Source organism: Rana temporaria, chromosome 3 (assembly GCF_905171775.1).
Source record: "Rana temporaria chromosome 3, aRanTem1.1, whole genome shotgun sequence".
Taxonomy (NCBI): domain Eukaryota; kingdom Metazoa; phylum Chordata; class Amphibia; order Anura; family Ranidae; genus Rana; species Rana temporaria.
Window position 1 is genome coordinate 207639764 of NC_053491.1, and position 23496 is coordinate 207663259.

Below are 23496 nucleotides of genomic sequence, written 5' to 3' on the forward strand. Positions count from 1 at the left end.
CTGATGTAAGGGGGAACCCTATAGACTCCGATGTAAAGGGGCCACTCTAGTGTAAGGGCGAACACTGGGGATTCTGATGCAAGAAGGGACTCTTGACAACCTGACGTCTAGGGGAATGCTGGGGGCTTTGATATAATGGGGGACTCTCATGTGAACGCAGGATTCAACCTGACTGCTGCAATCTAAATTTTGTTTTGTATGTTATGCATTGCATGTCATGTTTTGCAGGACCCCTGCACTCTATACATTATGTTGTACATACTCCTGACTAAGGTGTTCATTGTCCCAACAGTTGCTGGTTTTAATGAAGTTCTTCTTTAGGGTAGGCCCATTCAGACAAAACAGTATCCTTTTTGTGTGCATTAAAGCATTTGAAATGTTTAATTTTATTTAAAAAAAGATTCTTTGTCCTTTTTTTGTAGGTACAAGGACTGTTATAGGTGTGCAGTATATATAGCAACTGTTTAATCATCCCCTTTAAACCCCTCCCACTGTTAGCCAAAATCTGGCCATGGGTACTGACCGCCACGGCATGCTATGTGCGCCACAAAACTTATTGTATGGTTTTTCCCAGGGTGCCCCAGGTCTTTCATAATCCTAGTCATGCTCACATTCTGTCACCCTGGTTTGAGTTTTTCACTGTAAAGCCAGCAGATTACTTGAGTATTAACGGAGTATTGTTAATGTTTACATATTGTTTATACTGCTTATATTGATGTTCATATTTCAGGATATCTGTAAAAAAATTAGCTCAATCAGTACATTTTCCATGTTTTGTCAGTAAAAAAAAGTCTTGCCAATGCTTAACAAATCACAACTTCAGCACTCTATATATTTGGGGTGTGCAGTGGTACTGCACATCTTCAAGTGTAACCATGTCGCTAGTATATATAATCACAAATTGCACTACATTTTACAATCAAACATAAAAAAAAAAGAAGAATAATAGAAGATTTTTGTTACACTGTGTTCTGCTTACTTCATCGAACATGAAATGGTCCAAATTCACTTCTTCAAAGTCATCATCTACCTCATCTCTTTCAATAGCAGCAAAAGCAGCAGCCAATTTCTTTCTAAGGAAGAATCCTTTCCAAGCTGCCTGCACAAAAAATGCAAAGGATGTCACACGAGAAGCATAGATAAACCGAAAATACAGATTCACTCTGTTATCCCATTAAGATGATAAAACATCTCTGAGCTCCGTTTAATAGCTCAATGATCTGTTTTTGAACTTTATGTGACATCTAAAACTACATGACAAATTAAATGCCTGCATGTGTCTGAAGCCTGGAATACCCAGGAGGGCCTATTCAAGTAAGCAGAAAGGAATTCTTTAACTCCCCTTGTTGCATGCAGCCTGGGTCAACTAATTAATAATTTGACAATTCCTTTAGGGTGTTTAAGGGCCTCGGGGAAAAGAAGATACAAAGAGAAAGCAAAGCGTGTACTTGCAACCTTTAACTTTCAAATTAGTGAGACTCAAACAACCTCTTGTATAGAAAATGCAGGCTTTAAATGTCTGGTTATTTATAGAAAGGGAGCTATAGGCAGAGTAAAGCTATTCTTAGCCTAAGCTTTGTTGCATGCATCCTTATAATTTAAAAAAGAAATACTGTGAAGAAGGAAACGTGCCAGACTGGGCTTAAATGGGCCATTTGTTTTCATCCTGAAAGGAATATAATAAGAAATATAAATAATTATGTTGCATATAACTTGCATACTTGAAAGTGTATGTACCGTATTTATCGGCGTATACCGCGCACTATTTTGCCCTGAAAATCAGGGCAAAATCGTGGGTGCGCGATATACGCCGATACCCGCTTTCCCGCCATGAGTTTGAATACTGCGCCCGCATATAGCGAGCGCAGTACACTCGTGAATCTTCGGCCAGTCTCGGCGCCTCTCGTACTGACGTCCTGAAGTCCTGAGCGTACAGGACGTCAGTGCGAGAGGCGCCCGAGCCTGCCCGAAGATTCACGAGTGTACTGCGCTCGCTATATGCGGGCGCAGTATTCAAAGTCGTGGCGGGAAACGAGCGAGAGGACGCCGCCGAAGATGGACGCCGGACCCGCCGAAGATGGACGCCGGACCCGCCGAAGATGGACACCGGACCCACCGAAGATGGATACCCGACCCGCCGAAGATGGACACCCGACCCGCCGAAGACAGACGCCGGACCCGCCGAAGAGGACACCCGAAGCCGCAGAAGGACGCCGGACCCGACGAGGCCGCAGATGGACGCCGCGCAAGACATCAAAACTGTAAGTACAAAAAAACTAAAAATCTTTTTTTCCCACAGGATTGGGGGCCAAATTGGGGGTGCGCGGTATACGCCAGAGCGCGTTATACCGCGATAAATACGGTATTTATATATGTCTATATGTCTATAATCCCTCTTGTACTGTTGAGGGTTTGCTTACTATATATATATATATATATATATATATATATATATTATATATATACACACACACATATATAAAATATATATTTTTAAATGATTTACTGGTATATGGTTTCACCCTTTAGTATGATATAACATATTTAATTTAGGCTGCAGCAAATCTTTCACAGTTTGCAATGTATGAACATGCAATTCACTCTTTTAGATATATGGGGTTAAACAATTTATATTTATTTTTTCTCCTGCTATTAAAAAGGAGAAGTATGGCCAAAGCTTTTTTGGCTCTACTTCTCTAAATAGATCACAGGCTTGCAGTTCGTTCTAAACTCACGTGACCAGTTTTCATGCATCAGCGGGTTTTAGCTGTCATTCAGCTGGTCCAGGCTCTGGAAAGATCCAAACGTTACAGTCAGGACCCACCTAGATGCCTGGACCCGCAGCTGACTCAGCCTCTCAGCGAGGCAGTCAGCAGCTCTCTGCTCACTGAAGACTGAAAGCCGAATGATCAGTGGTCTTTGATTGCTCAGTTTTCAGTCTTAGAAGCAACAGGGGACAATGCAGCATCGGACAGGGTGCAGGATCTATGTCTCCTCTGAGGAGACAAATTGTCTTGGGACATCATTTTTAACTTATGGTGGTCTTTTATGATTTATTGAAATAAAGCAAAAGTCTCAAATGTAGGAATACATATACAGTGGATATAAAAAGGTCTACACACCCCTGTAAAAAAAAGTCAGGTTTCTGTGATGTAAAAAACAAAAAAAATAATGTGGTATAAGTGTGCACACCCTCTTAGAACATTCAAACGCATGTTAAATATGGGTCAGTACACACCTGCCATCATATAAAGTGCCTCTGATTAACCCCAAATAAAGTTCAGCTGTTCTAGTAGGTCTTTCCGGACATTTCCTTAGTCGCATCCTACAGCAAAAGCCATGGTCCGCAGAGAGCTTCTAAAGCATCAGAGGGATCTCATTGTTTAAAGGTATCAGCCAGGAGAAGGGTACAAAATAATTTCCAAGGCATTAGATATACCATGGAACACAGTTAAGACATCAAGTGGAGAAAGTATGGCACAACAGTGACATTACCAAGAACTTGACGTCCCTCCAAAATTTATGAAAAGATGAGAAGAAAACTGGACAGGGAGGCTGCCAAGGGGCTTACAGCAACATTAAAAGAGCTGTAGGAATATCCGGGAAGTACTGGCTGTGTGGTACATGTGACAACAATCTCTGTATTCTTCATGTCTGGGCTATGGGGCAGAGTGGCAAGATGGAAGCCTTTTCTTTTAATGAACAACATCCAAACCCGGCTAAATTTTGCAAAAACACATCTAAAGTCTCCCAAAAGCATGTGGGAAAATGTGTTTTGGTCTGATGAAACCAAGGTTGAACTTTTTTGGCCATAATTCCAAAAGATATGTTTGGCACAAAAACAACACTGCACATCACCAAAAGATCACCATACCCACCTTGAAACATGGTGGTGGCAGCATCATGCTTCGGGTTGTTTTTCTTCAGCTGGAACAGGGGCCTTAGTCAAGGTAAAGGAAATTATGAACTGTTCCAAATACCAGTCAATATTGGCACAAACCCTTTAGCCTTCTGCTAGAAAGCTGAATATGAAGAACTTTATCTTTCAGCATGACAACGACCCAAAGCATACATCCAAATCAACAAAAGAATGGCTTCACTACAAGAAAATGAAAGACTTGGAATGGCCCAGCCAGAGCGCAGACCTGAATCCGATTGAAAATCTGTGGGGTAATCTGTAGAGGGCTGTGCACAGAGGATGCCCTCACAATTCGACATATTTGGAGTGTTTTTGCAAAGAAGATTGGCCAAATATTGCCAATTTGATGACTCAGGAAGCTGCAAAATCAAATAGAGATAACTTTCTTGCTATGGAGTGTGGACGGTTTGTGTATAATACAATATTTCTGAGTAGAATTGGAATGCTTTGGAAGGTAAGCAGTTTCAACTGTATATTTATCTATTTTTGTAGTTCGTTTTTAGGTCCCCCAGGTAACTGCTGCAAGAGAGAATGCTGAATCGTTGAATGCTGGGAAAACTACATTTATACCATACTGAATGAGTTATGTTGGAATGTCTTCGAAATCCAAATAAACCTTCCTGTATGGAATATATAGATCCTCTCTCTTACTAGGTAATCAACAGACTTTCAACTCTATAAATGAAAAATAGACAGCTGATGGAAAAAATAAAACCAAAATACAGACTACGGGCCCAGAAAATGTAAAAAAAAAAAAAAAAACTTCCTGCTCTCCAGTATATACCATGTACACTTTTTTAACTAATGATGAAATGTACATACACTACAGAGTTTACTAAACAGAATGAACATTTGCTCTCCAAACAGATGTACCTTTATGTAAGTTCTTCCCAAAGTAATTTCATATTTTTAGAAGCAATAGGAACAGTCAGTCTCAAATGATTGAATGAAATATTGTATTAAAGAATAATAGTGTGCATTAGGCCTGTGTCAATAAAGGTTTTGTAGGACTTCATTGGAAAGTCTTGTTGGTCCAAGTTTCCACACAGAAATAATTGGTAAATATGGTAGTATTAAATGTGCTGAATACTAGTTAGAAGTTAGGGTTTGATGTCCTAATAGCAATGCTGGGGCTTTATTGTTCTGCACTAGTTTTAATGTAGTGACATGCCTAAGTGTCTGCAGCTCCCTGGTAGCTCTAAATGCAGAAGAGGAAGAAGGAACCAGAGTGGAAGTATTTATCAAGGGGTTTAAGATTTCTGTCATTGTGCTGGGTAGCGGCACAAAATCAAACTGTTTTGACTTCTGCACAGGTCACATAGGCTGCTGCATGAACCAGCACCAGTTACCTACAAAGCATGCATCAAACAGTCAGCTATACATTCTTTTGCACAATATAAGGTTCCAGAAAGCCCCTTTCTTTCATAGATATTGCCAGGTCTTCACTGTTGCAGCCTGTGCATTCAGTTTGGGAAAAAACACGCTTACAGTACTTTCCTCTGGGCCTAAAAAGAAAAAGAAAAAAAATAGAACCATACAGTGAGCCGAGTCTGCTTCATTCTTTTAGGGCTCAGTTCTAGCTATTCCAAAACCATGTCTCCCACAGCGGTTCTTCCTGCCGATGCCTCAAAGGCAAATCTTGTAAGTTCCCCATATCTAGTCGCAGTGTTAAATCTGTTCAGTTGATTAGAGTAAAAGAGCAGTAGTACAAGGCAGCAAGCCAAAGCAGCAGAAGATATAAATCCAGCTCTAGTAACCATCTTACAATACTCTAAATTACCTAGCAGTGTTCTTTGTTGTACAGACCAGAATTGGAGAGATCTTAGGAGAATGATTGCTAAGTGTTACATGCACTTTTTCTGCTAACCAGAATTCAACAACCAAAAGCAGTATCTGGCATTAACTTACCTGTATAATAGTGGCAGCCTGATGTTTGATATCTGATCCCTTTATCTTAGCACAGTGCTTCTTTTTGCAGGTTTTTGATCTGTAGTACTGTCGCCACGCTGACTGTATTATGGAGGCAGCCTCATGAAGCTTGGTGTAGTGAAAAATATCTCTTCTTACCACATATCCTCTCCATAAGGACTGAATAAGAATGGCTGCTTTACTGGATACACAAAAACAAAAAATTTCAACAACAGAAGAGTATCAAAACCTACATAGTACCTGAACAAAATAGTGTTTTTTATGGACACAGTTGAGTTGTTCTTAAAGAGAAACTTCATTCTCACCACCTATTATTTTTTTCTGGTTACCTGATGCTGGATTGTCTTCAACTCAGATACTCACCCAGCAGATCTAGCATTGTACTTCTGAGATCCACTTCTCTGTCACCACTTCCTACGTCCAACGCCGCCACACAGTTATACTGTTTTGTACAGTCAGGCCTCGTACACACGACCGAGTTTCTCTGCAAAAAACAGCAAGAAACTTGCTGTTTTTTTTTTTTTTGCCGAGGAAACCGGTCGTGTGTACACTTTTCGACGAGCCAAAAAGAGAGCATGTCTTCTTTTCCTCGACGGGAATGGGGAAATTTGGCTCGCCGAGATCCTCGACAGCCCAACAAGGAACTCGACAAGCAAAACGATGTGTTTCGCCCATCGAGTTTCTCGGTCGTGTGTACGAGGCTTGATGGTCTCTGGCCCTTAAAGTGTATATTACCCTTAAACTAATATTGAGACTTTGTGTTAGTGTTTTTATGTATATGCTGGTAAAGCCAACCTTTTTTATTTTTTTACATTGTTTAAGAGATAGTTCCCCTCCTATTCCAATTCAGCTGACCACGGCAAGCATGGAAGCAGATCTAGGCGGGTAAGGTTAGTTTACATGGTTATGCACCCTGCTTAGTGTTACAGGACACTGTGTCAATGCACCAAGGCCACTGAGTCGCCAAACTGAGTATGAGAGATACAGACAGACATTGTACATTGGCACAGTGAGCTGTAACTCCAAGCAGGAAGAGCTGTTTTGTGTGTCGTCATGTGACCACCATTTAAAACATGTTATTAAAGTATGCGGCATATTTTTTTCTTATAAATGCAGTTTAAGTTGAAAAAAATAATGTTTTAAATTTATGTAGGATACAAGAGTGTTTACAAATTCTTTAAAATTTCACTAAAGGCAAAACATTTAATTTTCTAATTTGGATAGAGTTACAACCCTTGTCAGTTGTTTTTTTTGTTTTTGTTGTTTGTCTTTTTTTTGCCATCTGTGTTCACTTACTGTCCCATAGCCAAAACAGGGAGTGAGAGGAAATCCCTCCAAAGTGAGGGATTCCTGGGGTGTCACCAGGGTCCCCACTGTAACATTTCCCTTGTTTTCCTGCTCTTTATTAACCCAAAATTAGGGTATTTTCTTGTACTTTCACTTTTGATGATACTGGCAAATAGGCCAAATTCGAGAGAGTGAATTTTCCTTTTGAGGGCACAAACAGGAATAAAGTCTGACAAGAATTCTAATCTCTCTCCACTTTACTAAAAAAAAAAGTTTTGCCTTTAGTGACACTTTAAGCATAAATAGAAGCATAATGACATACTAAGAGGGAGGTGTGGGAAGCCTTTGACCTCTAATATGTTCAGCAAGCAGAGCTGAAGCCAACAGGTCATAGAGAATCCCAAGGCCTGCACTATGGCTGCATAGCAGCTGGATGACCTTTTCTGAAAGTCACAGCACACTAGGGGGCAATTCAATATTGGATTTGTACACTTTTCTGGCATTGATGTTGGCCAAGAATGTCCTGTGCCAAATCCAGAAAAGCAGTGCGACAGTTCTAATGCTACTACTGACACACCCAACAAATTCAGGTAGTGAACATTTAACATTATGCTGCAAAGGCTGTGATAAATAAAGCTGGTTTAGGAATTTCCTTTTTTTTTTATTTATTTATTCTTTGTGCCTGGAAAGGGCATGCTAAGTGCCTAAAAGATATCTATCAATAAATCTACAATACATTTGGAACCCTCACATTATACCTACCGGTACTTTATTCTATTCATAAAAGTATATACTGACAGCCATATGGATAACTGAAACATTATATTGCCTCCAGAATATTTCACTACAGGTGGTACAGTTTATAATAACAAAATAAAGCACTCAATACTGTAATCAGATGAAATGGAAATCAACTACTTGCAGTGTAGCAAAGTACTTTTTTGCTTTTCAATGAACTTAAAATGTTAGTAATAAAAGCTGCATTCATTTTTATGTGTAAAAGCTTTATACTATTTACTTATCAAATATACAAAACATGTTATTATATTGCTAATTTCACATCTCTTATTTCTCAGGAAAATGCAATATATTGTATGAATTATTTAAATGACAAGAAAACTTACATTTCTCTGCTTTCTGCAGGGCGATATGTTTTTAAGGTTTTTCCCAAGTTATTAGTATATGTTACATTTCCCGAGACACAATTATCCAGTGGTAGAGACTGAACATTTGTGTTCTCCACAAAATCCTTGTTCTCTGCATTTTTAAGGCAGTCTTCAGACAGTAGGTGAGGCGGATTCAGAGTGACTTGTCTTGTATGATCATGGTTATATTCATTTAAACCACTGATAACAGGATTAATATGTTGTCTGCTTGCAAAAACTGGTTGACTAATTTCTGGAGGATCATCTTTCTCAGAAGGTTCGGTGTCACCATACTCATGTGCATATCTGTGTTCACTGCTGATTTTATGCAGTTTCTTTAAAGTATTACAGTACAGTTCTAGCTTTTCCAGAAAAGAATGTGTTCTAAAAATATAAACATAATTACATGTGAAAGTCAATCAAAATTATTTTCTTTAATCTGAATTTATTGAAGCCAATTTGGGGTACGGAAAATACATCTCATGCCGCGTACACACGGTCGTTTTTTGTTATGAAATAAAACAACGTTTTTCATCATGAAAAAAAACTACGTTGCCCACACACCATTGTTTTCTGAAAATGCTTTAGCAAAGCGTGGTTACGTACAACACGTATGACGGCACTCTGTTCCATTCAAGCTCCTGTCTCATAACTTGCTTCTGAGCATGCGCGGGTTTAAAACGTCGTTTAAAACGTTGTTTTAGCCCACACACGATCATTTTTTTATGACACAAAAAACGACATTTTGAAAAACGACATAAAAAAATTGAAGCATGTTCGATTTTTTTTTGGTCGTTTTGTTAGAAGACAAAAAACGATGTGAAGCCCATACACGATCATTTTAAATGCCTTTTTTTAAAACGTTGTTTTATTTCATCACAAAAAATGACCGTGTGTACGCGGCATGACATGTAACATAAAGTATATCACAATTTTGAATAGATAACATGGGTTCACGCGTTCATACGAAAATTGTTTATACGAATCAAAATATAAAAAAATAAAAACGCTATTTTTTTTAATGAAAAAATGTGCATCCCCCCAAAGGTGAACTTATCCTTTAATACTTGCTTCCAACATGTATTGTCTATTGAAATCTGTTATAAATGCAATATCATAGGTACCGTAGTATTTATCCCCTTAAAATCAGGGGAAAATCGCGTGTGTGTGTGTTATACGTCGATCCCTGCTGTCTGAGGGAAGAGGAGCGAGCGCCGCTGAATTACATAGAGCGGTGATCTCCTTCCTGTGTATTCCACGCACAGTCACGCCTTCTGGCCCCGCATTGGACCACTGTACGGTCTATCATATGAGCAGGGGCAGGAGGCGTGGCTGTGAGTGACGGAGCGCCGGGTACACAGGAAGGAGATCACGGCTCTATGTAATTCAGTGGCGCTCGCTCCCCCTCTTCCCTCGGAGACAGCAGGGATGATCTGACAATGAAAGGCGAGACTGCAGATGGGCACTGAACAGGCAGGGCATTTTGGTAAATGTATAGGCTGCAGATGGGCACTAATCAGGCTGCAGTGAGGAGCAATGTTGCAGATGGGCACAGATCAGTCTGCACTGAAGCTGCAGATGGACACAGATCTGGCTGCATTGAGGCTGCAGATGGGCACAGATCAGGCTGCATTGAGACTGCAGATGGGCACAGATCAGGCTGCATTGATGCTCAAATACCATCATTTTGCTTCAAAGTGGTTTATTAAAAAAAAAAAAAAAACATTTTTTTCCTGAAACCTCCTTCTTAATTTGGGGTGCGTATTATACGCCGGCGCGTGTTATACGCCGATAAATACGGTATTTGTTTTCCTCCTCTGTTTTGCAGCATTTGTTATCTGTTCATGAACTTAACTATTATCCCTTCAGTAAGGTGCTTTTCTGGGGTTGCTATGTTCCACCATACCCTGATTTGTTTATCCATAACATGCTTTACTTGTCTAAAATGCTTTTCCATATCAGTTTCTTTGTTTTCACTTGGCTGATTACAAATATTTTCCAAATTCATGTTTTTAATGGACATATAACTGAAAATATCCATAGCTGTAGGAATAAGCAACTTCTAGAAATTCCCCAAAAAATTAACAACAATAATGTTCCTACACATAGATCTAAAAGTGACAAAAGTTAAATACATGCTTTCCTTTTGCACTATAGTGAACCTCCTCTCTACTCTACAATCTATGAATGCTCACAAGTTATTTGGACACATTTTTTGTTATTCAGGAAATTCGGATGTATTCAAATTTCTGAATTATAATGGTAACAAATTTCAACTAAACTGAAATAACAAAACTAAATGTGGCCAAAATGTTAATCAAATTGAATTCTAAAACAAGAATAGAATAAAAGAGAATATAAAATAAAGGATTGGAATAGAAAATAATTGAATAGAATAGCGTAAAATATAAAAGAATAGAACATAAAATAGAACTGAATAGAGTAGAAAAGAATAGAGTGAAACAGAACATAATAGAACAGAAAATAAGGGAATAGAATAGATAATAGTATAGAAAATAAAATAATAGAATCAAATACAAAAAAAATAATGGAATTGAAAGTAAGAGAATACAATAGAAAATAATTGAATATAAAAAACAAAATCATAGAATAGCATAAAACAGAAAGAAAATAACCATCTTCCAAAATTTAAATTTCAAATATAATTAATTTGAATGCCAATTTAAATATAATAGATTAGAATAAAAAAAAAAAAAAAAAGAAAACAATAGAAAAAAATACAATAGAAAAAACAATAGAAGATGATTAAATAGGATATAATAGAATATAAAGAATATAACAATCTTCCGAAATTCAACTATCAAATGGATATTACAATGTAACCTCTTCCCCATGCTTTGACTTTCTTTTCATAAAACATTCACAAACAGCCATCAAAAACTGTAAAATTTACACAAGCACATATTAGCTGTAGTTAGAAAGAGTTACTAATAATGACTTCACATGAGAAAAGAAAAAAAAATCTATGGTTTAAATGAAATGATTAAACATAGCCAAATAATACTAAAAGGCAACCAAGACATTGGGATAATTTAAAAAATGGCTTATTTCTCTTCACAAATTGCAAATATGCTAGACACATGCAGATTTCTACATTAAAGCCGTGCAAAAAAAGTAGTAAAGTGAAGTGGTTCAATCAGATTTCAAGTAACTGAGCTTATATATATATATATATATATATATATATATATATATATATATATATATATATATATATATATATATATATATATATGAAAACACTTTTTTTTATCTAGAATATTGCTAGCTACTGCACCTTTTGCCACAATTAAAAAGTTGCACAATGGTAATTTATACAAGGTCTGTATTTATGTACACCTCAAACACCCTTTGCTTGTAGTGATTTCTACTTTTAAAGCTTGCTCTTAATCTGACTGGCTGGGTCTATAAAATAACATTTAAAGCCCTGTACACACGATAGGTTAACCAGAGGACAACGGCCAGAAGGACCGTTGTCTTAGGTTAACCGATGAAGCTGACTGATGGTCCGTCACGCCTACACACCATAGGTTGAATAACCGATCGTGTCAAAACGCGGTGACGTAAAACACAACAACGTGCTGAAAAAAACAAAGTTCAATACTTCCAAGCATGCGTCAACTTGATTCTGAGCATGCGTGGGTTTTTAACCGATGGTTTTGCCTACTAACGATCGGTTTTGACCTATCGGTTATCAATCCATAGGTTAAATTTTAAAGCAAGTTAGCTTTTTTTTAACCTATGGTTAAAGAACCTATGGGGCCCACACACGATCGGTTTTGACCGATGAAAACGGTCCTTCAGACCGTTGTCCTCTGGTTAACTTATCGTGTGTACAGGGCTTTATAGAGTTTTAGTTCTTCATCATCATTAAAAAGAAAAAGAAAAGAAAGAAAAAATGGAGTTTGTTTTTGAAGTGGTTGTAAACCTCTGAAAGGCAAAATGAACAAAGAATATCCTTCTATAGTGTGTACTTACCTCTTGGAAAGCATTGGGCGCAATTTCTGCCTGCTCTCTCATTCCTCTGCTATCTGCATGGGTCACTTCTGACAGTCTATCCAAACACCAGACAATGCAAGGAGATGGCTTCCCCTCCAGCACACAGCAGGTTTCTCCATCAAACTGTGTGTGTGAGGGGTGTCTATTCCCTCCACTTAGTCTCAGATTACACTCGACTCCCTGCTGTGCCTCAGATCCCTACTCCCTGCCCGCTGAAGCTCAGAAATTCTGTGTAAATTATGGACTTTGAACAGATGCAGAGGATAGAGAACTGCAGATAGGCTGGTACAACTTATGTAGGAGGATTTGTTTCAATTTCTGTGCTGAGGCTAGTCACTTTACTGCATATATGTAGGGGCTTACAACCACTTTAATGTGCACACAACACAAAAACACACATAGCTTCTTACTATCTTAATTTATAAAATGCTCGTTGTACTTTTAGAGTAATCGTTCTACTTACTCATCTTCAATATTTATTTTTTTCCATAATTTACATATATTGACGATCTGAGTTTGACAGAGAGCCATGAAACTTCCCAAAGAGGGCTTGTGAGGAGTGTAATCCCCAAGGTGTAATTCTTCATCATCAAGAAATCTCAATGTAGGCAACACCTTTAATAAACAGCATCTAAAATAAAATGAAAAAAAGTGGAGAATTAATAACAGTAAATCTATAATTATATTTACTTTACCATGAATATTAAAATAATGATTTTTAATCTAGCGACCTGTGCAGAAATTATTTGGAGTTGAAACTGGTACGAACTGTCATTGGATGAGCATTTGGTCAACAGTTCAGATGATACTGTAGTTCAGGTTTTGGGATTAAGGCCCCTTTCACACTGGTTTTTCGAGCGTTATTCAAGCATTTTTCGAGCGTTTTTCAAACATTTTTCAAGCGTTATTTGAGCGAAGCCTCATCTGCAATCCCAATGTGCTGGTAAAGCACCGATAAGACCCTAAAGTTTTAAGGCGTTTTTGCAGTGCCTCAGTGTGAAAGGGTAAGGCGTTTTTACAGCGCTTTCAATTAATTTCAATGGAGAGGGGCGTTTTTGGAACGTTTTTTTTCAGCGCCCAAAAGCTGCTCCAAAGATGCTACTTGCAGGACTTTTCTCAACGCCCCGCCAGTGCAACGCCTCAGTGTGAAAGGGTCCAAAGATGCTTCTTGCAGGACTCAGTGTGTAAGGGTCAATTGAGCTGCATGGAGAGCGTTTTATGAGCATTTTAATAGCGCCATTTTTAACGCTAAAACGCTATAAAAACGCTTCAGTGTGAAAGGGGTCTTAAAGATAATTTAAGCGTAGGGTCAGCCAAGCTCAGAAATTCTATTTGTATTTCATACAATGTTACCATTGTAATATGTTGAGCACTGGGCAATTAAATTGCATACTTATTGGACCACAATGCTGGCCATTTATTAGTCTAAGCCTCGTTGAGCAGGGGAAATAAAATGTGATTTTATAAAATAACAATTATTTTCTAAAATAGATAGATGATAGAGAAAACTGGAAATTTACTCTCACTGTAAAATTGTTTTCCGGGAGTCCATTGACATAACTTCATAGTAAAAGACCTTGGGTTTTACTGCTGCCTTCAGGAGAAATGTAAACTAGGCACATAGAAAACAGGAATGTGAGTGAACATAGAAGTCCCTCAATGTACACAATTCCTCTCCTTAGTGGAGTGGGCTTTAATGGGAAACAGACACTTTATCTCATAACTCATAAGCCTGTATCCTGTCATATCTACTAGAGATAGCAGATCTGGGAGCCAAATAGCCTCTTTAAAGTGGTGTTCCAGCCTCAAACACTGTAGCTGCTGACTTTTAATAAGGACACTTACATGTCCAGGGAGCCCAAGATGTCAGCCCCTCCGAGGCCAATCTGTCCATCGGATCGCGTGCCGGCACCACAATCCTAACAAAGGGAAACAGGCAGTGGAACCTTTGCGGCTTCACTGATTGTTTCCTACTGCGCATGTGCGAGTCGTGCGGTGCTTTGTGAATGGGCGGCTCATTTCCCAGGAGGCAACACGAAGACAAGACCGAGGAGCACCGCGGAGTAGGAAGTGGCAGATTAAAAAGACTGCCTAGCAACAGCCATTTCTGGTAAGTAAATTTTTTTTTTTCAAATGTTTTAAAAAAAAGACATTAGTTACATTTTTTTTTTAGGGTGGACCCCTGCTTTAAGGACCCTCTAAAATTACAAAAAAATGAATCTCTCTGCCTAAAAGAAGCAAAAAACATGAACCCTCATGGCCACATCCAGGCAATGGAGAGAAATCTCTTTGTAATGAACTGATGTCAGACACAGGAAGGCAATGCAATATCTTCATAAAGGTGAAAAACAGAAACCACTTATGGTAAAGAGGAGGTTCTTGGTCTCAAAAAAAAATTGTCTTGCTCTAGGAATAAATGTGACTCCCTTCCAGGCAAAACGGATGCCTCGGAAACACTTCTGGCTATAGACATGATCACACCAATGGCTACCTTATGGGGGAGTACTGCTCGAAGATATGTCCTAAATAGGTTGAACAGGAGGTCATTGTAACACCGACAATACTAGATTTAAATCCACAGCAGAAGTGGAGGCCTAACAGAGGGAGAAAAGTGTGTAGCCTCTTGTATAACAGTACAAATCAGCAAAGAAATAGCAAGAGGACGTTAAAAAAAAAAAAAAAAAAAAAAAAAAGTGCCTTGAAGGATCAAATGTTGTTCTACCCCCCAACTAGAAGAATGTAAGAAGATGGTCCAATAAAAAAGGCCCATGGGGGAAAATTCCCGAGAGACTCACACCAGTTTTTGATGAAAAATCTTGCAGGGCATTATACTCCTTCCAGACACCAGGCCATATTCCCAGGAATGTCTGGACTATGTTTCAGGGGCTGCCAGCTTCCAGGTACCTTTAAACACATATTTTTGGGATTGTGGGTGACTTTCTCCAGTGTGAAAAAAAGTGACTGCTATTGCTTCTGCTATATCTGGTACTCCCATACAGCGCACAATCTCAATGTGTCTACTTGGAGCATCAATCCCAGGTATCTTCCGCAAGGAGGAATGTCTTATACACACTATTTGCGTATCAACCTTATGGGCCATTGCTCTTCATTGGAAGTCCCCCATAGTACCCCTATCCAACATTCTGGACAGAAGTGATACGGTTATGATAATGGAGTGGATTTTGAATACAGGACAAAATGCACCTGTGAGCGTAGATGGGAAGCGTGGAAAGCCCATAAGCATATTTTGCTATAACAGGACTAAATGCAAGTTACCAGACCTTGCATGAGCAACACTCTTATGCCGCGTACACACGATCGTTTTTCGACATGAAAAAAAAACGACGTTTTTAAAAACGTAATTTAAAATGATCGTGTGTGGGCTTCACATCGTTTTTTGGCTTCTGAAAAACGACAAAAAAATCGAACATGTTGCATTTTTTTTTCTTACAGTAAAAGCATGCTGCATTTTTTAACGTTGTTTTTAAAAATTTAGTTTTTCGGGCTGTAAAAAATTATTGTGTGTGGGCAAAAATGACGTTTTAAACCCGCGCATGCCCAGAAGCAAGTTATGAGACGTTCATAATGGAGCAAGCACATTCATCACACTGTAACAGACAAAAAAGCGCGAATCGTCTTTTACTAACAAGGAATCAGCTAAAAGCAGCCCAAAGGCGAAAAGAACTTCCCCTTTAGAGTGCCGTCGTATGTGTTGTACGTCACCTCGCTTTGTTCATTATTTTTCAAAAACGATGGTGGTGTGTGGGCAACATCGTTTTTAATGATGAAGTTGGAAAAACTTTGTTTTTTGGACATGCTGAAAAACGTAATTTTTTTTCATGCCGAAAAACGATTGTGTGTACGCGGCATCAGGTTTACCCCCCCCCCCCTACTTCTTTATGTAACTGTCATTTTGATTGATCAGTATTTTCAAATGACTTTTCTGTATGCTTCGGAATTGTTCTTTATTTTTGTTATCAAAGATGTCCTCTTGACGTCAAATTTCTGATGTATACTTTCACAAGATTTTATAATTCATATACTTCAATAAACAAAAACGTTTGTAAACAAAAAGAAAAATCTTGAGGGAAGAAGATTTATGAGCATCAAACATTTTTAGGATTACAGAATCCAAAATGCCTGATTATCAGTACCTAGGTATCAACATGCAGACCACCAAAGCTAGGGACCAAGAGTTTAAGAAATAAGAGATCAATCCAGTCCAGTAGAAACCACAGCTAGCTAACAGATAAACGAGGCATCACACTCTTCAAGGCAATTTTTGAGGATGTCGGCTGTCCAACTTTCTAAATCCCATGGAGGAGAGAATTGTTATGATCTTATGTCCTTATGTTGGTGCCACACAGTTGCCTATGCCCAAACAGGGAATTTACCTTAAGGAATGGGCTACCAAAAACCCACAAAAATACTTGTAGCGCCCCCTTACTTTCAGTATGGGCACTACGCTAAAGTTAGTGGGGAATGAGAGAGTTATTTTGCTCCCATTCACAATTTGCTAAATTATGGGCTGCTGTCATTCCTGAACTGTCCTGTAGGTCAGTCTGCGCTCCAGGGGTGCCGATTCCACCCCTGGGCGACAGGTGGCGCTAGAGGGGTTCTGGCAGAGCCACTTTTCCCCAGCAGCCAATTAGAGGAGTTTTCCCTCGTGGGGCATGTTGGGGGAGAGTTTATCTGTGGCAGACGCCATTTTGTGTGGTTCTTCGCGGGTTCCAGGTGCGGCACCCACCTTCAGGGTGTGCGCATCCAACGGACCCCGGCGATGGCCTACCAGGCCGGGGTCACACGCTATGCGGAGCTCCATGTTCCTGAAAAGGGACCCCAGTGACTTACTGGGTCCCCAGCTCTACTGAGGAGATCCCAGGCTGTGTGCTGTTCGATGAGGGGTCGGCTTGAGGAGAACCCCGGAGGCAGGTTGTCCAACAGGGCTTGAACGAACCATTGGGGATCTGGTGACCAGGACATTGACAGGTACACTTTAACTGTCACCCGCTGACCCTTACTTAATCTACTCGGAGGATTCGCTCAATCCGTTCGGTTCACTTAAAGTACTAGGCCTGTGGCAGAGGCCCTAGAGCCAGGCCTGTGGCAGAGGCCTGTTCCTCCCAGCAATCTAAAAGTGACACTTCGGCTGCCAGGCTTGTGGCAGAAGTATGTCCGGGGGCACTTCACCCACTCTGGCTAGAGTGGCGATGAACTGTAACTACCACTACTGTGCTGTTGAGAGCAGGATTGCTTGGTTCTTATCCAGGCCTGATACTGCAAAGTTCTCTTTTGCTTCATCAACATTCTTGCTATACCTCATGTTGATGTTGGCCATGTTGGGCCTGGAAATAAAGCATTTGAAAACCTTTATTCATTGACTGGACATTCGCTCACTACTTCGCTTACTACTCTACTCATCAACTACACCCCTAGACAACACTGAGAGGTAACTTAATAGGCCGATCCCAACAACAATCAGCGGCTCCTGAGGGGGTAGCGCTACATACTAATGGACACAAAACTAGATTTGGTGTACCGGGGGTTAAGTTAGCAGTAATGGCTCTGTAACCATGTTGTTGCAACATGGTACACTTTCCCAAACAATTCCTTATAACACCAGAAAGAGGCAAAGTCCTGCCACAGTCTCATGTAATAGTGACTGAAAACATGTCGTACACTGCTGTCACAGTCATACAAGTGTTAAATTCCTTGTACTCACAGTGCCCTGGAGGCTACATTATCCAAATTCCAGGCCGCTGCAAATCCTTTTTTCAGAGAAGCTTGTGGTCAAGTGCTGTGAGAAGCATGTGGAGAGCAGCTGTTAAGGGTTAACTGCCATTGCTATAGATATTTAGTGGTACCAATCCCTGTATGCTATTAAAGAGCTCCTTCTAAAGGGAAAAATTCCATCAGAGGCAGAGAGCTCAGTGTGAGCACAGTTAAACAGTGAAAATAAAGGAATTCTAGTGGGTGTGGCGCTGCTCTGTTATAGGTGTATTCTTAGATGTATTCACCTAATATTCAATGGAAAAACACGCTTTGGTAAAGCTCTCTGAATGACAGTCAAAGGCTTCGGTGAGGCTTTGGTGCAGCTTCGCTGAGCCTTTGGTGGGGCTTTGTTGAGGCTTCGATTAGGCTTCTCTGGGGCTTCAAGCGAGCTTTGAAATAGACTTCTATGGAGGCTTTGAAGCATAACTAAAGCTACATGGGGTATCATTTTTGAAGTGAAGCTGAAGCAAAGCAAAGTAAAAGCAAGGTGTAAGCTAACGATTTTATTTAGTGACAGTAGCTTTGAGTAGCGTTCAGAGAGCTTTAACAAAGATTGTCCAAAGCCTTGTTTTAAAGCAAGTGTTAACTAGTGTGTGTTTAAGCCAAAACAAGTGTAAATGAGCCCTTAGAGACATAAACACATGTAAATCATAAAATGTTACATATATTACATATGTTACATATATATGAATAAAGTGGCAGGTGCAATAATTAATTAACAATCTTCAAAATATAAACCTTATATCATAAATTAAATCCAACGTGCAATAACGTGATAAATGGTGATGAAAAGTCCTATTGTCATATTCGGATCCTAAAGTAGATAAAAAGACTGGAAATGAAGAGAAAAGGGCACAAGTCACTTTGTTTTGTAGGATGGTGCTCATTTCCAAACAGACTGTTTATCAACTTTAGGATCCAAATATTACAATAGGACTTTTCATCACCATTTATCACGTTTATGCACCTTGGATTTAATTTATGAATGATATAAAGTTTATATTTTGAAGATTGTTGATTAATTTTTGCACCTGCCACTTTATTATTCATATATATGAAACATTTTATGATTTACATGTGTGTATGTCTCTATAGAGTAGCATTAGCACTTGTCACTATACTTTTGATGAAATAATTCACATACATTCACAAAGGTCACAAAGCTTTAACATTGGGTGAATACATCCAAGAAAACACCTATAACAGAGCAGCACCACAGCCACTAGAATTCCTTTATTTTCAAATAGACCCTACTTAGGTAGGTGTTAAGGTAGAGACAGCAGCGCTCATCATAGTATAATCAACCATCAGCGCAGAACAAACCCTAACTATCTAAAAACAGTTAAACAGTGCTGCATCTTTAGAAAAACCTGGCCAGGAAGGGAATTTCAAATGGTGGTTCAGACATACATTGCCTAACCACCAGAAAAAAAAATACACACAGGGCATGGATATTAATAAAGAGGTTGGTTCTCCCAACTTGCAAGGCTAATAGTAAAAAATTAACAATAAGCACTTTAAATACCTTTTGTCCCTTATGTACAGTGCCCAGCCTTTACTACAGCTGCATCTGTGATACAATTAACACAGCAGAGAAAAAAAAACTCAGGTACACTGTAAAGAAGAAATTCTAAAAACACAGGTCTTTTAAGCAACCAATGAGAAGTGAGTCTTCAGAGACACCTCAGGAAAAACAACTGACGGTTTTGGTCTCAATGAGTCCACAAAGAATCCACAGACATACTGTTCCGACATGAATATCGGAGTCCTGTACTGACTGGAACACAAGCAGGTTGTCACTGTTGACTGCAGAGAGAAAACAGTATACTCATTGAACCAGCAAAAGCTGTGCTTGTTGGCCGACTTGAGAAATTTTAGGGTTTACAATATTTAGCCTGAATTTAGCTGAGCAGTAGCTGATAATAAAAAAAATATCTTTAAATTTAGTAAAAAATTAGAGCAGAAAGGAAGGATCATCCATTCGCCTATGAAACTGAACAGGTGTGTGAGGGGATACAGTGTCAAGACCTTTACCATGTGTCTAATTCTCCTGTAGGCAGCAGTATAACCCTAGAACTCTTACTACCAAGTCGTGTCCCTCAATGGGCGAGAGAGAAAATGCATTTTGTTTATGAACAAAGAACTAGAATCGTTCTTTGTTTTAGGTATCCTGTAATTTATGTTTGTAGAGATAAGAGAATTAAACATACTTCAGTGTGATGTATGAATATTTTCAATGTCCATAAATTATGTGCTCACTGAGCTCTGGTAATAAAAACAGCTTCAGCAATCAGCACTTCATTGAATAGTGCTACTTCTCTCATTGCTGTTTTAGCCATACGTAGGCCTTTGGTTATTAGGATAGTGATATTTCAGATTACTAAACTTTGAGTCACATGGAAAACTAAGTCCAACAAGAAAGGCATTGTTGATAGATTTGTGGCTTTAAAAAAATATCTATTATCAAAGACCTTTCCTTTATAGTCTCAACCCTATCTTCTTTGTACAGAACAGCTAAAAAGTTCACATATATGCTTCAGACTAAATGCAGGATCTTGAGAGGAGTCTGTGCACTTTGTTGGAATATCCGGTAACCCCTGCTAGAGGCAAAAGCATGGACACTTAGGGCAGTGTAATGATCTTATTTTGGTACTAGGGACCGAATATGTCAACATAGCTCGTGAGTTTTGATATTTATATGTGAATCGAAAAGTCCTAGAAAACGTTAATGCTCTAGCTTCAGTGCACCTACATAAATGTACAGTCAAAATTTTGAATTCTGTTGAACAAGAAGAGAAAAGACAAAATGCAAAAACAGGATTAGAACATCATTGATTAGTTCTCAGGTATACAAAAACATTTTATGATGATTTTCTATCCAAACTGCTAATTTTAACAACTAACTTGGGAACACTTTCACACTGAGGTGGTGGGGGTGTCGGCTGTAAAGCACCACTATTTTTAGCCGCTCTTTACCGTCGTTTTAGCGGCACATTTCGGACGCCAGTGGGGCACTTTTAACCCCCGCTATCGGCCCAATAATGGGTTTACAATGCCAGTGTAACACCGCTTTGCAGGCGTTTCGGTGGCGCTGCCTATTCTCTTCAATGGGCAGGGGCGTTTTAGGAGCGGCGTATATATGTATGCAAAAAAGGAAAGAAATACTTTAGTTAAAAGAGGCAAATTAACAGTAAAGTAAAATGACAATAACCACCGACATTTATATTTCCAGTACTCTAGTATTTCTTTATACAGTATTTACGAAAAGCCAATATAGAGTTCTACACTAAGGTGAACACTGTTCAAAATGTTAAAAACCAACTTGATTTATATCAAATTTCCTTTTACAGGGGACATTGATGAGTGAAAGCGTTATGACCACTGTGAATAAATATGAACAAACCAGTGCTGAATAGTTATAAATTAAATACGTGCCAAATCAATTTGATGAATGTGTTAAGAAATATATCTGGGACTTAGAGGATCTCAACAGTAGTTTTTTTCCAGCTGTTCCTCACATGTTGAAGGGCTGAGTCAATATTTAATTTAGTGAAAACTTCCTAGTGAATACGCAGGCACTCAGATGGCTGCATTAATCATGGCTGCAATGAAATGCATTCCCCTAAGGAGTGTAAGAACTGATCCATTGGTTTCATTTGTAAAACATAACTTCTTAGTACATGGGTTTTGATGGTGTTATCACTGGCTGCACATGAAAGTAAGCAGTCGGTCGGAAAATTTTACGGTTAATTCCATAGCAGGTATCAAGGGGTTACATAAAGTTCATTAACGTATACTGTTTGAAGAGATTCAACTCTGAATTCAACAACTCCATAATTTTTAATATACCATTATTCATAAAACGTCCAAGAAACATAATCCCTTGTCCAAAAAATAAAAAATGTGGATGTTGAATTGATTTATCAAAGTCCATAGCTGATAAAACGTTAATGTATTATTGAATTAATGTAGACAAACACTTGAAACGCACACATCACACGTGCTCATATTCACCAATTATGCCTTGATAGAGTAAGTGGTCATGCGAGGAAGAATCACAGCTGGATTTAACAGGACACACACACTTCTTTGAAGAGAAACACCATTGTTTTTATGCAGGAAAAACAATAGATGCTACCTATGGGCTATTTAATAAAAAATTGGGGACATTTGATTTAAATATAACATTTGTTAAACTAGAAAGCAGAAAGGAGCAGTGGACTCTTCAAATCTTAATTTACATAGGACCAGACTACTTTGAGGAGTGGAAGTGGGGGGGGGGGGGGGTTTGTGCACACACTAAAATTGTCTGCTGAATCATCAAATCCCAGCTTAGCAACAGAAGTGGCAGGAGATTCAAAAAGGTGATTCAAGCAAACCAATGCCTGGCCACCAGAGACATAATGGGTAAAATTGACAAGTCCCCAATAAACAAAATAAACGTCAGTAGATTCAAAGGGCATTTTGGGTATACATGGTGCCAGAATGCCAAGCACATAGATACAAACAGCTCAGAAAGTAATAAAGGGGAGGGATCACCTGCTTACTAAAATACCAATAAAAGGTTCCACACAGTGTCCAGTCACAGATGCTTCTGTGACATTACCACATGTACATCTCAAGTATAAGTGAAAAAAATATCAATACAGCATAACCTGCTGGCCACTCACAACAGTGAGTCTTCACAGACGAGGCCATGAACAAATTGCCACAGCTCTGGTGCTAATTCAGAGAGGGAATACTGGAAATAACCTGAAAGCAGAGACCAGGACAGTCCTTCAAATATCAAAGCAAAACTGCCTAAAAAATATCTGAAAATTGGAAATAAATGGATTTTAGGAAAGGTTGAATATTTGTAGCATTGGGTTATCACAAATAAAAGGTTCTACCACAGCACACAGTTCAAATATTTGCAAAAAATTGCAAGTGTGGGAAAGAATGTAATGGTAGCAATTTGTGATGAAAAATACAAATTTTGTCTGTATTGTTCCTATCTTTTGCCTTCTGTAAAGCTGAGGTCTGCTATGCCAGTGGGTACAAGTGGGTAGTCTTATTGTGGAAGAAGTAACAACAATAATTATATTAACATACTAGCCACAGTGCAGTTGTATGCATCAATTGATATATCCAGGAACATAATTTCCATGTATTCAGAGCTGCTGAGGGTGTACCAATGATTTATGCCTATAGCTGAGTTTCTATAAGTATTTACATCTGCCCTCATCACTTTCCATTTAATGTATACATCACAAAAGTATAGCAGGTTGTTGCACAAAAGAACATTCCTGAACAAACAACTTAATTGGTCCACGTATGTCTCAATGATTGAATGTGAATACTGCAGTATTTAAATTTAGGCATAATGTGATTTCCAATACTCACTTCTCTGATTTATTAAACAAATGCAGCTAGCATGGCATGATA

General features: G+C 38.9%; 1 protein-coding gene across 2 annotated transcripts in view; it reads right to left on the minus strand.

Moving 5' to 3' along the window:
• The window catches only part of LRRIQ1 (leucine rich repeats and IQ motif containing 1), a 264195-nt gene that overhangs the window by 123309 nt on the left and 117390 nt on the right, over positions 1 to 23496 (minus strand). For both annotated transcript variants that reach the window (XM_040344178.1, XM_040344179.1), the window contains exons 14-17: positions 12764 to 12931; positions 8260 to 8664; positions 5828 to 6029; positions 980 to 1099 (exon numbers count right to left, since the gene is read on the minus strand). In XM_040344178.1, coding sequence (XP_040200112.1) covers positions 980 to 1099; positions 5828 to 6029; positions 8260 to 8664; positions 12764 to 12931 — 895 coding nt within the window. The remainder of the gene's footprint in view (positions 1 to 979; positions 1100 to 5827; positions 6030 to 8259; positions 8665 to 12763; positions 12932 to 23496) is intronic.